Source organism: Panthera tigris, chromosome A2, assembly GCF_018350195.1.
Source record: "Panthera tigris isolate Pti1 chromosome A2, P.tigris_Pti1_mat1.1, whole genome shotgun sequence".
NCBI classification, from domain to species: domain Eukaryota; kingdom Metazoa; phylum Chordata; class Mammalia; order Carnivora; family Felidae; genus Panthera; species Panthera tigris.
In genome coordinates this window covers 7867807-7882900 of record NC_056661.1, presented here as the reverse complement: position 1 = coordinate 7882900, position 15094 = coordinate 7867807, and the positions used below count along the sequence as shown (strand labels likewise).

The window sequence follows — 15094 nt, the reverse complement described above, 5'->3', positions numbered from 1 at the left end:
CAAGGCTCCGGAGACCGTTAGGGTGATCCGGGTGATTTTTAGAGGGGGCGTGTGTGTGCGAATCCCAGCTCAGGAATGGCAGAGGGCTGGGACGCCAGCGGGAGGCTGTGGTCCGAGTCAGGGAAACAAAGACCCCTAAGGCAGGGCCACGTCGCCCCCACATCCCCAAAGGCAGGACCGTATTCCTCCTCCGCTTAGACCTTTCCAGGGCAGGGCCCTGTACCCCTCGGTCTGGGAAAGTGCTCTGATCAAGACACCTCTCCCCAGCCTTGTGTGTGGTCCTCGTCTCAAGGGGCAGGGGGAGAGGTCTTCCCGCCGAAGCCCGCCCCTGCAGAGGGCTCGGGCTGACGTCACTGCGGCGTGGCTAAGGGGACTCGCTCTCTGCCCCGCCCCTCGCGGCCGCAGCAAACGCCCAGCGGGGGGCAGCAGGAGAGCGGAAGGGGGGGATCGGGGTCGGAACGCCAGTCCGTATGCCCCCAGGAGGTGCCCAGTGGAGGCCCGCGCCCAGTGAGGCGGGGTCTTTGCGGGGACTCCCGGGGGCCGGAACACGTGCGCAGGACCCTTTAAGGTAAACCGGGTCGCCAGTGCCGCCACCGCGGTTACTAGGGATATAACGTCTTGCGCGGGCGGGGACGTGCGCGCCCGGGCGGAAGCGGAAGGGGCGGGGCTCCGCAGGCCGAGTCTCCAGCGCTGCCGCCGCCAGAGTCAGAGCCGGAGCCCGTGCGGGCTGAGCCGCTGAGGCAAGATGGTGGACTATAGCGTGTGGGACCACATCGAGGTGTCTGACGATGAGGACGAGACGCACCCCAACATCGACACGGCCAGTCTCTTCCGCTGGCGGCACCAGGTAAGGCGCGCGCGCCCATCCCCTTCCTTTCCCCCTCCCCCCCTCCCCCGGCCCGGGTCTCCGCTCCAGAGTTCTGACCCCTAGTACTGCCAGGGACCCCGCCATTGCCACCTGGGGTTCCCAACGCACAGTCTGGACTTTTAATATCGCTTAGGGGTTCCTCGATTCAACTCTAGACCCCAGAACTGCAGGGCGCTGAGTCCCTACCTGAGATCCCAGGCCTCCCCTCCGATTTCTGTATGGAACTCCCTGTTGACCCCTAGGGCACCTTCCTCCGAGTACAAACTGATAAGACAAGCTTTGGGGGTGTCCCCCAATCCCGTCTGGGACCTCCCACTGACTCGCAAACCTCTGCCTCAGAGTCCGGACCCTGGTAATATTTGGGGACGCACTTCTGATCTTGGATAGACCATCGGTCCCTCTCCAATCACTAGAGTCCTCAATAGTTTGAATTTATTCTGCGATCTTCCTCCCTAGTTCTTGGCAGAGATTCCCATTCAGGTCCAGAGATCCCGCTCCTTCTCCAAACAGAACAAGGCTCTCTGTCCTCCCCTGAGATTCCTGTTCCTGGCTTGAGATTCCAACCCAGGACCCCTTCCCTAGAATGTAGACTGGTGCTCCACCAGGGCCTTCGGTCCCATCCAGGCTGGAGTTTTGGAACCCGTTTTCCCTCCGGACTGAACCACCAGCTCCACTCTGATGGAGCCTCCAATTCTAGCCACTCTAGCCTCACCTACTGTGGACCCCATTTCCCACTAGTCCAGGAAGCCCTACCCCGCAGGACTTCCGGCACAGCCAGAGCCCCTGCCCCTCCTTGCTTTTGCAAGCCCAGGCACCAGCCACCCCCAACGGCTTCCTGTAGGTAGCCTAGGAATGCCTTATACCAACTCAAGTCCAACATCCAAACCCACCTGGCCTCCCTCCTGTCCCCAGCTTGGTCTGCTGCTGTCAGGCACCCCACTTGCCCCTGCTCTCATGAGGGACCCTCCCAATCTGATTCCAAATTTACTGCCCTTTCTTTTATCTATTTGCCCCCCGGTCCAGATCCTGGAGTCCTACCTGGGTGTCCTCCCGCCTCTCCCTGCCCAGCAGTGCTCACAGACCAACAGAACAGGTCTCATAAGACCTAATATTCTAACCTCTTGCTCCCCCAAATCGGGGCTCCTACACCCACATACTTGTGCATGTTACACTCACACTGAGGGCGTATATTCCTCAGAACCTTCCACTTGGGAATTCCCCACCCCACCCTCGCATATAGCAACTCCCAGTCATTTATCCAGAACCTCCTAGAAGGGCCCTTCCCCATCCTGCAGTGTCTTTAGTCCCTACATCTGGTCCCCAAGCCCATGTCCAGCCCTTACCTTAAAGCAGCAATCTCTTGGGCCTTAACCTGCCAGGCAAGCCACTGGGTGTAAGAAGAAAGTTCTAGCACTTTCCTTTACTTGCCGCGTGTAACATTTTATTATGAAATGCTTAAGACCTCCGCAGAGCTCTAAAGACTATTCTTGGGAACACCTATTTCTGTCACATAAAGAGGTTAATCTATACAGCTGTGTGTGAAGAACAGTTTGGTCCTGCCGGGTGGGAAGGCTCCCACCTGGTGCCCCCTCTCCTGCAGAATCCTGCCCGCCATGCCTTCCTCCCTCTGGGCACAGGACCTTCCCCCCCCCCCCCCCGTCCTGCTGAGGGCCCTGTAGCTATAGCGGAGAGTGTTGGGGCGGGGGAGGGGAGGTAACCACCTTTAGCGCCCCATTCAGTGGCAGGCAAGCTTGGGTTCTAATCCCAGCCCTCCCACTTACTCCTTTACTTTCCCTGCCCCTAGAGACCATCCTAAGACTGAAACTGAAACGAGATTAGGCCCAGCTGGTACTTGGCTCTGGGCTGGGAGAGAGAGTCCCCACATGGGAGGGGGAGGGGGGATTAGTGTAAAGGTAGCCTGGTGTGCTTCCGAGCGTGGGCCGGCACACCTAAGTTCCAATCCTCGCTTCTCAATCACTGACTTATTGTACGACCTCTAGTGAGTCGTCTTCTCTCTTTGTGCCTAAATTTCCCCGGCTGGGAATACTAAGCGTGTCCACCCAATAGGGTCATTATGAGGAGTTACCTTATTTTTTTAATGTTTGTATTTTTTTTATTTATTTATTTATTTATTTTTTTTTTTAGAGAAAGAGCGAGCAAGCATGCACAGGGGTAGGGGGAGGAGCAGAGAGAAAGGGACAGAGAATCCCAGGCAGGCTGACACGGGGCTCCATCCCATGCACCACGAGATGACAACCTGAGCTGAAATCAGGAGTCGGACGCCTAACTGTGCCACCCAGTCGTCCCTGGGGTTCCCTTCCTTACTTAATGTGTGTAATGTCCTTGAGACAACATCTGACATGTGATGAGCTGTCTGTAAACTTGAACCGCTCTCTGTCATCATTGTTATTTAGGTAATTCGCGTTCGTGGTAAAGAAAAATTCCAGAGGTTCCAGAAGGGGACAAGGGAGTCTCCCAGCCCCAGTTCCCTGGCTTCCTTGTCCAAATTACTGTTACTGGTTCCTCGTGGCTCCTTCCATTGAACTGTATGGCACTGAGATTCTGTGAGCCTCCGTCTTTCTGTCCGTACGGCAGGAGGGTGGTGAGCCCTGCCGGCCCCTTCTCTCTGCGGTGGCTTCTGCCCTGCCCAGCCCGCTGCCCCTGCCAGCTCCGGGATGGCTTTATTTAGCTTCAGCCTCCCTGGCGGCCACTCAGAGGACACCGAGAAGAGCTTGGTGGCCGCCCAGCACAAGCCAGCAGGGTGATAGTTTCCCGCCACCACCTGAGGCCAGCTGTAATGCCAACTCCAGAGAGCTGCTCACAAGGCAGCAGGAAGCCTCCAGGGCCCCGCAGGCCCATCGTGGAGGTGGGGGAAGTGATGGAGCCCACGGCTTCTTTCTCTTTCCCGTCCACGAAGCAAGGGCCTCCTCAACCTTTGACCACATGGGGGGAAAGTGAGGCTTGGGATTGATTGTATGGGTCCTGTGGGGCATTAGAGGAGGGCCCCGTTTCCTGACCCTCACCCACCAGGTGCCTGGCTCTGTGCTAGAACCTGGAGATACAGCCTCGAATAAGGCACAGAAGTGACTTAGCAGACCTTTCTGGTGGCGGCGGCCGTGACAGTGGTGATACCGTGGGGTGTGTTCATTACTGAGTATGAACAGTATGCAAGCTGTTTCCTTGGAATAGCTCTTGAGGGCCCACTTCGCAACGAGGAATACGAAGGCTGTGAGAGTGGAAGTGACTCAGCCAAGGTCATGTTGCCCGTAAGTGGTGGAGCTGGGTGATGTGACTGTGGCAACAACCACTCCCAGTTATCGGGCATTTGCTCTGGCAAATCCGTCTAAATGCTTGAAGTGCATTTTTTCTTGTTTGAGCCCCAGAACAGTCCCCAAAGAGAAAGGCAGAGAGAGGGAGTGTCCCCTCGGATAGTAAGGACTGTAGCCACCATGGCTGAGTGCCCAGCATGGCTCTGGACCATCTGTCCTAACTTGTAATCTTGGCTTCTCCCAGTGCAACCCCGTGAGGGTGCTGTTGTCTGCATTTGACAGATGAGGAAACTGAGGTCCCTAGAAGTTAGGGGATTGACCCAAGGACATCCAGCCTTTACTTGGTGGCCATGGGGTATGACCCCACATTTGGGGTCCTGCGGCTGTCCTCCAGCATCTTATCCTATGTTCTGATGATCGCGAAGGGGCCTTTGGGGCTCACTGATGCAGAGTGGGGGCACTTGCGGAAGGCTCTGTGTAGGTGGAGTGAGGGGAAAAGAGTTCCAGATGGAAGGAACAGCATGTGCAGAGGCTAAGAGTCAAAAGAGGGCTGTTGCATTTGGGGAACCTTAAGGGCCAGCATCTGCCTGGGACCCAGAGTTGGGAGAGGAGAGTGGGACCCAGGCCCCTGTGGGGCCTTGGTGCCATCTGGGCAGCTTGGGGCAAGGGTCAATGTTCCCATCTGAACCCAGACAGTTCAGGTTGGGGTATCCGGGAGGACTGAAGACAGATGTGCGTATTTCAAAGACTCCTCTGGCAGCCTCTGAGTCTAGATTGGGGGACCAGCGATGGAAGGCACTGGCACTTCTCAGGGCCCCGTCAGTGGCTCTGGATTGAGCAGGCATTGAGATGATGGAGCTGAGCAGAGATGGAGAGCAGACAGGGCCATGCGATGCTACAGGGGGTCCAGCGGGGAACTGAGCGAGAGCAGGAATGAGGAGGGGTGCTATCTGAGCTTGGGGTGCAGCAGAAGAGAAGGTCTGGGGAGCAATTGCGGTGGGGGGGATGGGAGACTTGGGGGTACCGAGCTAACGCTCAGGGTGGGGTACTGGCCCGGAGACAGCTGAAGGGGTTTGGGCAGCGGTCCAGGAGCCGTACTTGGGGTGAAGCAAATTGGAGGGACGTCTGGAAGTGAGAGCCATCAGGACTGGGTAGCATAGAAGGAGGGAAAGACAGGGCCAGTGAGCAGGCCTCAGCCACGGGCAGAGATGGCTGGAGGAGGTTGCTGAGCAGGGGAGGGCACCCGAGTGTCACTGAGGGCGGCTCCAAGGAAGAGGGGGGGCCTGAGACCCCCATTCAGTATTTCATTACTTTATTCACCCAACGAGTGTTTCCTGAGCCTTTACTGTGCACTTGTGTGTGCAGACACGAGAGTGAGCAGAGCCCCACCTCCACGGAGCTATTACCCTTAGAAGGGTACGGTGTCCAAAACACGATAAGGGGGTGCCTGGGTGGCTCAGTCAGTTAAGCGTCCGACTTCAACTCCAGTCATGATCTCACGGTTCATGGGCTCAAGCCCCACGTCGGGCTCTGGGCTGACAGCTCAGAGCCTGGAGCCTGTTTCGGATTCTGTGTCTCCCTCTCTCTCTGTCCCTCCCCTGCTCGCTGTCTCTTTCAAAAATAAATAAACATTATAAAAAAAAAAAAAAAAAAAAAGACTGGTAAGCATGGGAGGGAGTAAGCGGTGGTGGGAGGGAAATCTGGAGAGAGAGCCAGCAGCCGGTATAAATGCCCTGAGGTTTGAAGCGGGCTCAAGGAAAGGGGAGGCAGCCGTTGTGACTGGAGGAAGGGGGCAGGGCAGACGGTGCACGGCCTTGTGGGTCAGGGTCAGGGATAGGACTGGGGCTTTTGCTCTGAGTGATGCGGATACGAGGAGGGAGGGTTCTCAGCGGTGGGTGGACCGCACAGGTGTGTGCAGGTGGGGCGGAAGGGAAGCCGCCGCCGGGTCTGTGGTGCAGAGGGTGGGGCGGACACCCCCCTGGGGCCATCCCCGATGCTGCTGGGCCGGGATGGGGCGGGGCTGGGGTCAGGGGACAGGCCCTTCCCCAGAGTGAAGGGCTGCCTCTGCCCGCAGGCCCGGGTGGAGCGCATGGAGCAGTTCCAGAAGGAGAAGGAGGAGCTGGAGAGGGGCTGCCGCGAGTGCAGGCGCAAGGTGGCCGAGTGCCAGCGGAGGCTGACGGAGCTGGAGGCGGCGGAGGGCGAGGGCAGCAAGGCGGAGCTAGAGCGGCTGCAGGCTGAGGCTCAGCAGCTGCGCAAGGAGGAGCGGAGCTGGGAGCAGAAGCTGGAGGAGATGCGCAAGAAGGAGAAGAGCATGCCCTGGAACGTGGACACGCTCAGCAAGGACGGCTTCAGCAAGGTGCGGGGGCGGGGCCGGGCAGGGTGCACTGGGTGGCGGGCGGGCAGGTGGGGGGGCAAGGATCGTGCAGGTGGAGGGAGGGATGGACTGGTGGGCCCCGGGCGGGGAGGGAAAGGCGTGGGGCTGGGCGGACGGAGCACCCCACTGGTACCCCCCTCTGATCTGCCCGAAGGCCCTAGTGCGAGGCCACACCTGCCACACCCACGCTCCCGCCGCCTCGATGCTCATGGCGCCGTCGCCACCTCCGCCGTGGATGGGATGGGCGCTGCGGCCTCGGCCCAGCCGGCCGAGCTGGAGGCGCCGTGCGGCCTCGCCCCAGCCCACTCCCCCTCTCGCCCCATCACAGAGCATGGTCAACACCAAGCCGGAGCAGGCGGAGGAGGAGTCGGAGGAAGTGAGGGAGCAGAAACACAAAACGTTCGTGGAGAAGCACGAGAAACAGATCAAGCACTTTGGTGAGCTGGGCGCGGGGTGGCGGGGGCCCCCTGGTGGGGGGTGCGGACGACCGGGGCTGGCCCCCCGCCTCCTGGGCCCTTCAGCGCCTCACCGACGGTGTCTCGTAGGCATGCTCCGTCGCTGGGACGACAGCCAGAAGTACCTGTCAGACAACGTCCATCTGGTGTGCGAGGAGACCGCCAACTACCTGGTCATCTGGTGCATCGACCTAGAGGTGGAGGAGGTGAGTGGAGCCTGCCCTGCGACTGGGAAAAGCCCTGCCCTGAGGCCACCTCTTGGTGACACGCTGCTCTCCCTCGGCAGAAATGTGCACTCATGGAGCAGGTGGCCCACCAGACCATCGTCATGCAGTTCATCCTGGAGCTGGCTAAGAGCCTGAAGGTGGATCCCCGCGCCTGCTTCCGGCAGTTCTTCACCAAGATCAAGGTCGTGGCCCAGGAGCCGGGTCGGGTGGGGCGCGGGCCTCCTCGGGGCGCGGGCCACAGTCCACAGTCCACGTGTCCACCTCCGACTCAGGCCCGTGGGATCAGGACCCGCGATATCGGGAGAGGGCAGAGACGTGCGGGGGCCACAGACTGGTTGGCCCCCAGACGGAATCTAAAAGGGGAGCTGACAGGACGTGCCGGAAGCCCCTACGGGGGGGAGGGACAGAGCCAAGGGCACCTGGGGTTTCTCACCCAAGCGCCTGGAGGAACAGAGCTACCCGGGCAGCCGGTGGTGGTGATGCAGAGATCGGGTTGGCTGTGCCGACCTTGAGGTGCCCGCAGAGCCCCTCGGGCACGTGCAGGAGGTGAGCGTCACATCACAGGTCTGTAGCTCAGGAGGCGTGCAGGCCGGTGGCCGTTAGCATGCGGACGGTGGGACTGGCTTGGAGGTTGTCCCGTGGAGGAGACTGACCGAGGGTCTGAGGGCCTGCTGCGGGGGGCGGGGGGGTCCTGGGTCCGGCCCAGCGAGTGCCTCCCGGCCCCGACCCTGCAGACAGCCGACCGCCAGTACATGGAGGGCTTCAACGACGAACTGGAGGCCTTCAAGGAGCGCGTGCGGGGCCGCGCCAAGCTGCGCATCGAGAAGGCCATGAAGGAATACGAGGAGGAGGAGCGCCGGAAGCGGCTCGGCCCCGGCGGCTTGGACCCCGTGGAGGTCTACGAGTCTCTCCCTGAGGTGCGGCTCCGGCTCCCCTGCCCCGGGTGGGCAGCAGGCGGGACTCCCCGGGGACCCGGCTCCTGACCCCGGCCCATCTGCACCCGCAGGAACTGCAGAAATGCTTCGACGTGAAAGATGTGCAGATGCTTCAAGACGCCATCAGCAAGATGGACCCCACCGTGAGTAACCGCGCCCCAGGCCCGCCCACCAGCCAAGCTGAGCATCCAGGGAGAGCGAGGTGTCCCCCGCCCGTCCCTCCCCAGCCCTGCCTCCCCACGTTGCCGGTAGCAGTGTCCCCTCTGGGCTTCCCAGAGGAACAAGGGAGGTCGCGTCCCCTCGTGGCCGGCATGGGAGGCAGCCAGGCTCTCGTGCCACACGCTCGTTTACGTACGCGGAGCACCTCCGGTGTGACTCCAGCAGCGAACACGGAACTTTCAGCATATCCCCTGCCATTGAGTGTCACTGTCACCATGGGCCGTTTATGAGCATAGTGGGCACACCAGGCTGACTCCACCTTTGCCCAAGAAAGGGGCTCTGCTTCCCAGCCTTGGTTACCCCATCAAACCACGGTTTCTATGCTAGTACGGAAAATGGTTGAACACTTGGTAAACGTCAACTGTTTTATTAAGTAAGGTCTACGCCCAGTGTGGGCTTGAACTCGCGACCCAGAGATCACGAGTCGCGTGCCCTACTACTGACTGAGACAGTCAGGCGCCCCTGGCTGGTGTTGTTACTAGGAACAGTAATAGTGCTGGTAAGCAGGACTTTGGGTCTTCCTAGACCTTGGTTTGATCCCATTCCTGCCACTTGGCTCGCTCGTTGGCCACACTAGTTCCTCCTCTGTGAAACGGGTCTAGTCGCAGGACCTGGCCCAGGATTACTAGAAGCTTCCACGAGAATGGCTCTCTAGACCTGGGGTCTGCAAACTGGTTCACAGGCTCAGTGCCTGTCTTTATAAGTAAACGCGTTTTGCCGGAACGTAGCTTTTATTCTGGATGTACGTTGTTTAATTTGAATTAAAGTTAAGTAAAATGTAAAGTTCTGTTCCTCCCCCGCACTGGCCACTGAAGTTTTGGCAGCCACATGTGGCTGGTGGCTGCCGTGTTGGATGATGCCGATTACAGGCCACTCCCATCGTTGCAGAGTCCCTTGGGCCAGCTCTGGGCTAGAACAAGCAGTAAGAACGTCCAGGGATATGCAGGGCACGGGCAGGGCCGCTAGGAGGCCGCAGCCCGGCCTCACTCGCCACCTCTCTCCCCACAGGATGCGAAGTACCACATGCAGCGCTGCATCGACTCTGGCCTCTGGGTCCCCAACTCCAAGTCCAGCGAGGCCAAGGAGGGGGAGGAGGCAGGCCCCGGGGACCCCTTGCTGGAAGCCGGCCCCAAGCCAGGCGACAAGAAGGATGTCAGCGCGTGACTCGCCCCGGCTGCCGCCTGCCTGCCCGCAGGCCCCCGTGTGCCCCTTTTCAGAAAACAAAAATAGATGCCTCTCCCCAGCTCCTGGCTTCCTCCACTTTCGCTGCTCCGGCCCGGCCCGGGTCAGGGAGAGAGCTGCCCCCATCCCACTGCCCCCACCTCAGTGCTCATCCAAGTCTCTGCTTTGAGTCAAGGGGCTTCACTGCCTGCAGGCCACCCCCCCACCCCCCACCCATCAGCATTATGCCAAAGGCCTGAGGGTCCAGGGAGGGGTGGAGGTCGCTAGGCTGGTCCGTGGGGTGTGGGGAGGGTCCCCAGCCCAGAGGCCTGCTCCAGTCACTATGGGCTCTGTTTTCACTGTTCATCCGCTCTCGAGTCTTCTATATGGTAAACAGCAATGATCTACCAATAAAGGATTTCAGATGCTCAGGGGGGCGTCTTGAGGGCTGTTGACACAGCTCTTCTCTTGGGGTGGGAGGGGAACGCAGTGAGTGTCAGAGGCCTGGCCTGTGTCACCCCAGGCCTTATCCTCCAGCTATCTCTATTCTGGTTCTCTCTATTCTGGTTCCAGGCTCTTCTTACACAAGCTATTCCACTGCCTAGAACATTCTTCCCCAGGATGCCTTTACGTTAGAGTTCTCAGCTACACCCCCCACTCTTTGTGGCTTGTCCTCCAGGCCCCCTGCTGCCACCCATTCAGGAACATCATCCTCAATCTCTGACCACTGCCCTTGGTCTCCGTGACCTCTTCCCTGGTCCGGATCCCCGCCACCTCTGGCCTGCAGCCTGCCCCAGCCTCCTCCCCATCTCCCCTTTCCACACCAGACGCCAACAGGCCGTGGCCGGAGGGTGGCCGTGAACAAGGTACATCCTTCCCTCCCAGCAGAAGCCAAAAGCCCTCTCTGCAGCAGACAGGCGTGCACCTTCTGCCCGGTCCTCTCTCTGCCCTGGTCTCATGTCCTCCCCTCTGTTCTCCCTCTCTCCTTGCAGGTTCTTGAGCACTTTAAATTTCTCTTTATCAGTGTGACCTTGGCAACTTCCTTAGCCTCAGTGTACCCCTCCTGTGCACAATGAGTAATGTTAGTGCCTTTCTCCTGGGGCAGTACTAAAATGACATCCTACCACAGGGCAAGCATGGTGCCTGGCACTTAGATGCTCAAAATGCGGGCCTTGGTGTGTGCCTGTCCCTTTACCCAAACACCCTTCCCTGCAGCCCTCACAGGGCTCCTTTATAAAGTAACAGAACGTTTGGGCCACAGAAAAGGGCCTCAAGAATAGTATACTATGATGAACAAAGACATCAGTTTAAGATGAAACCAACCAGTGAATCCCTCTGCCTGCCCCTTTCCAGGAGACCCCACCCCCGGAAGCTGCTTGTCACTCAGACCAGAGCTCAGTGCCACTTTTTCCCAGGAGCCCTCCCTGACCCGCCCGAGTTGCCCCTCACTTCCAGCCAGGCGGCTCGCCTCACCTGCCATGTGCCAAGCTTTGTCAACCTCACGTCGTCCTCTCCCTTGCGCTGTGAGCACCACCAGGGCACAAACAGTGTCACGTGGTCCTCAGGTGCTCACAGTGCCCTGGAGGGGTCCTGGCGCGCAGTGGGGGGGGGTCAGTAAACCTCTACCAAAGCAAAGAGCCTTTAGGTGGTGTTGGTGCACGTTGGTTGCCACCGGGGGGCAATAGTGAGCTGCAAACCCCAGTGGCCTCACCTAAAGCTTTTCATACGGCGGGAACGGCAGCCAGGGATCCAGAGGGCTTGGGCAGGAGGACGGCATCCTAGAGTCCTTGGTAAATCTCGCCTGTCCAGGATTCATCCAGGATTGGCAAGTTCATTGTTTACTGTGAAAACTTTACAAGGTAGAATCCATATTACTGGCTTTTCCTTCTGCCTCAGGCTCCAATACAACTCAGCACTGTTACTGATTCTTTGCTTAAGATTTCAATATTTTGTGCGTGGGTGTTTTTTTTTTTTTTTTTCACATTCATTGTGCTTTTTAAAAATATTGCATTAAAGTATTTATCTTGGTTACTGAGCTTTTTGGTGCCCTCTTTTGCTTTCAAGCCTCACCTGCCTCACCCTAGTGTTGGCTCTCGTAGGACACGGGATTTAAAACGCATCAAGCAATACTAAGAAATAGGGAGACAGCTCCATATCTGCTCATTACCTACCCAGGCAGTTCCCTTCCCCCAATCACAGGAACCCACTGTCCATGGTTTCTTGTGACTACTTCCAGAGTTTCTTTTCAGAAACTTCTTACCCCCTCTCCTCTCTTTTACCCAAAACATAGCATATCCTATAGTCGGAAATGCATCTTTTTTTTTCACTGAACAACAGACCTGCAGACCGACCTCCCTTTATCGTCAACACTTCCTCATTCCTTCTATCCTGTGTAGAAAGCTCCAGTATACTCCTATCTCAGCGTTGGTTTCACTGACCCATTTTGATTAACATCTGGGGTTTTCCCAGTCTCTATTTTTGCAAGCAAGAAATACCCTTGTGCACCACTTCCCATGAGTATGGGCATCCTACCTGTAGGAAAAATTCCTGGAAGCAGGATCGCTGGGTCTTAGCTGGGGGGGGGGGGGGGGGGGGGGGGGGGCTCGGGGGGACAGAATTCAACTCAAAAGGGTTTAACAACAACTGCAATCAAGGGGTTGATGTATGTCAGGGATGTGAGCGGGGCAGGGGGATTGGAGAAGCAACAAATTATATCCAATGTTGTTGTTTTTTTTTTTCTAATTAAAAAAAAAAACCGTTTACTTAGGAGAGACAGAGTGCCAGTGGGACAGGGGCAGACAGCCAGAGGGAGGCACAGAATCTGAAGCAGGTTCCAGGCTCTGAGCTGCCAGCACAGAGCCCGACATGAGACTTGAACTCACAAACTGTGAGAGCACGACCTGAGCTGAAGTCAGATGCTCAACCAACTGAGCCACACAGGCATTCCTCAAATGTATTTTCTACAGCTGCTGTAACAACCACAAACTTAGCGCCTTCAACACAAATTTATTATCTTAGAGTTCTGCAGCCCAGAAGTGTGACACGAGTGTCACCGGGTTAAAACTAAGACATTGGGGGGGCGCCTGGGTGGCTCAGTTGGTTAAGTGGCCAACTTCGGCTCAGGTCATGATCTCGCGGCCCGTGAGTTCGAGCCCCGCATCGGGCTCTGTGCTGATCACTCAGAGCCTGGAGCCTGTTTCCGATTCTGTGTCTCCCTCTCTCTCTGACCCTCCCCTGTTCATGCTCTGTGTCTGTCTCAAAAATAAATAAATGTTAAAAAAAAAAAAAAAAAAACTAAGACATTGGCAAAGCTACGATCCTTCTGAAAACTCGGGGTAGGATCCATTTCCTTGCCCTGTCCAGTTTCTAGAGGCTGCCCACAGTCCTTGGCTTGGGGCCTGACGCCATCTTCAAAGATGGTGAAAATAAGTCAGACTCTCACATCACATCACTCCGACTTCTTTTTCTTTTTTTAAGCCTATTTATTTTGAAAGTGGGGGGCGGGGGCAGAGAGAGAGAGACAGAGAATCCCAAGCAGGCTCCACACTGTCAGCGGAGCTCAACTCGGGGCTTGAATTCATGCACTGTGAGATCATGACCTGAGCCGAAACCAAGAGTCAGCCGCTTAACTGGTTGAGCCACCCAGGCGCCCTTCTGATTTCTTTTTCTGCCTCCCCCTTCCACTTTTAAGGATCCTTGTGATGACCTTGAACCCAACAGGATAATCTCCTTACCTTAAGGTCAACTGATTAGCATCTTCAATTTCCACCTGCAGACTAGTAACGCTCCTTGTTATGCTTCTTCCTAACGAAGCCTGACATGTTCACAGATTCCAAGGATTAGTTCATATGCTACACGGACACCTTTGGAAGTCTTTTATTCTGCCCACCACAGAGAGGCACCACATCCTAGGCTCAAGGGTATGTGCAGGAAACAGAATTAGCAGAACTCACCGAGATCTGGAGCCATGAAGAAAGTGCTCTTTGCAGAATATGTGGTCACAGAGACACAGCACAGCCACTGCCCAAACTGTGACCAGGCAGGGAGGGAGCAAGGGAACAGATATCCCTCCTTGGACTCCTACTTATGGTCTCCGGCCAGGCTCCCCCATTGGTAGAACCCACCAGAAGCCAGGGACATGGAAGCTGGATGAAGCACTTTGTTCTCTTGTGACCACAGAAGGAAGCCCTCTAGAAAAGCTGCTGCTCTAAGGCAACAAATATCCTGGGGCCTGGGGACAGAGCCTAGAACAAGTTACTCCAGCCCCCATGCCCCTTACCTGCCTACCCACCAAGTGAAAAGCCGAGATCCTCCACTATATTTATGCTGTTTCTTTTTTCCTGAGTGGGCGTTTTGTTTCTTTATTAATTATGATAAAATAAACATATGTAAAATTTCCCATTTTAACCACTTTTAAGCTCATGGTTCAGGGGCATTAAGTACATTCACGCTGCGGTGCAACCATCACCACCGCCCGTGTCCAGAATTCCTTTTTCTTCCCAAACTGAAACGCTGTCCCCATCAAACACGTGTTCCCCTTCCCCCTCCACCTGCCCTTGGCTCCTACCATCTTCTTTCTTTCTCTATGACTCTGACTCCTCTAGGGATCTGGTATAAATTGGGATCATTTGTCTTTTGCGTCTGGCTTCCTGCACTTCACATAATGTTTTCAAGACTCGTTGACGTTGTAGGACGAAGCACGTGTCAAAGCTTCATTCCTTGTTATGACAATAATATTCCATTGTACGGTTACGTTATGTTTTGCGTATCCCTTCATCTGTTGATGGACACCTGGGTTGTTTCCATCTTATGCCTAGCTGATGTTTTTAATTTCTACCCCCTTTCGAGTGCCTGAAATATTTCCTAATAAACAGTTCTGGGGGGCACCTGGTTGGCTCAGTCGGTTAAGCGGCTCAGGTCACATGGTCTCACGGGCTTTTCAGTCCACGCCCTGAGTTGGGCTCCGTGCTGACAGCACGGAACATGCTCGGGATTCTCTCTCTCTCTCTCTCTCTCTCTGCCCCTACCCTGCTTGCGCTGTCTCTGTGTCTCTCTCTCAAAAATAAGTAAACATTTTAAAAATTTTCTGCAAAACAGATCTATATGCCGTAGAAAGGAAAGATCACCAAGTAATACCATTCGCTAAATGAAAAAGATAATAGCATTCACTCCACACCTGGTTCTAAGCTCTTACGTGTAGTAACTCATCTGGCATTCCTGACCTCTCTCTGAGTTTGAGACTCCAGTTAGCCCCGTTTGGCAGAGGAGGAAACTGAGGCATGGAGACGTTAAGTGTCTGCCGGGGATCACACAGTGACTGAGCTGGGATTTGAACCCAGACCTTCTGGTTCCGGCCTTCCTGCGCGTTAACTCCTCCGTTTCCTCCCAAGACAAGCAGAGAATGTCTAGTTTCAGGCCGCCGGTGGGACTTGACTAGACTCCTGTATTCACATGTGTGGCTGACAGGGTGTGACAATTCCTTGGAAGCGTTCCCAGAAAACTGACCAACCTAATGGCTGTTTGGGGGAAGGGGCTGACGGGTCCACAGATCCTCCAATTGAAAAGAACACAAAGATTCTAATTTAG

General features: G+C 56.4%; 1 protein-coding gene across 1 annotated transcript; it reads left to right on the top strand.

The window, feature by feature from the left end:
• Positions 1–449: 449 nt before the first annotated feature.
• CDC37 (cell division cycle 37, HSP90 cochaperone) lies at positions 450–11543 on the top strand. The gene is made up of 8 exons (XM_042978145.1): positions 450–847; positions 6212–6493; positions 6840–6948; positions 7057–7172; positions 7253–7375; positions 7928–8110; positions 8200–8271; positions 9356–11543. Exons 1-8 carry the CDS (start codon positions 746–748, stop codon positions 9509–9511), a joined length of 1143 nt encoding a protein of 380 aa, XP_042834079.1. The 5' UTR covers positions 450–745; the 3' UTR covers positions 9512–11543.
• The last annotated feature ends 3551 nt before the right edge of the window (positions 11544–15094 follow it).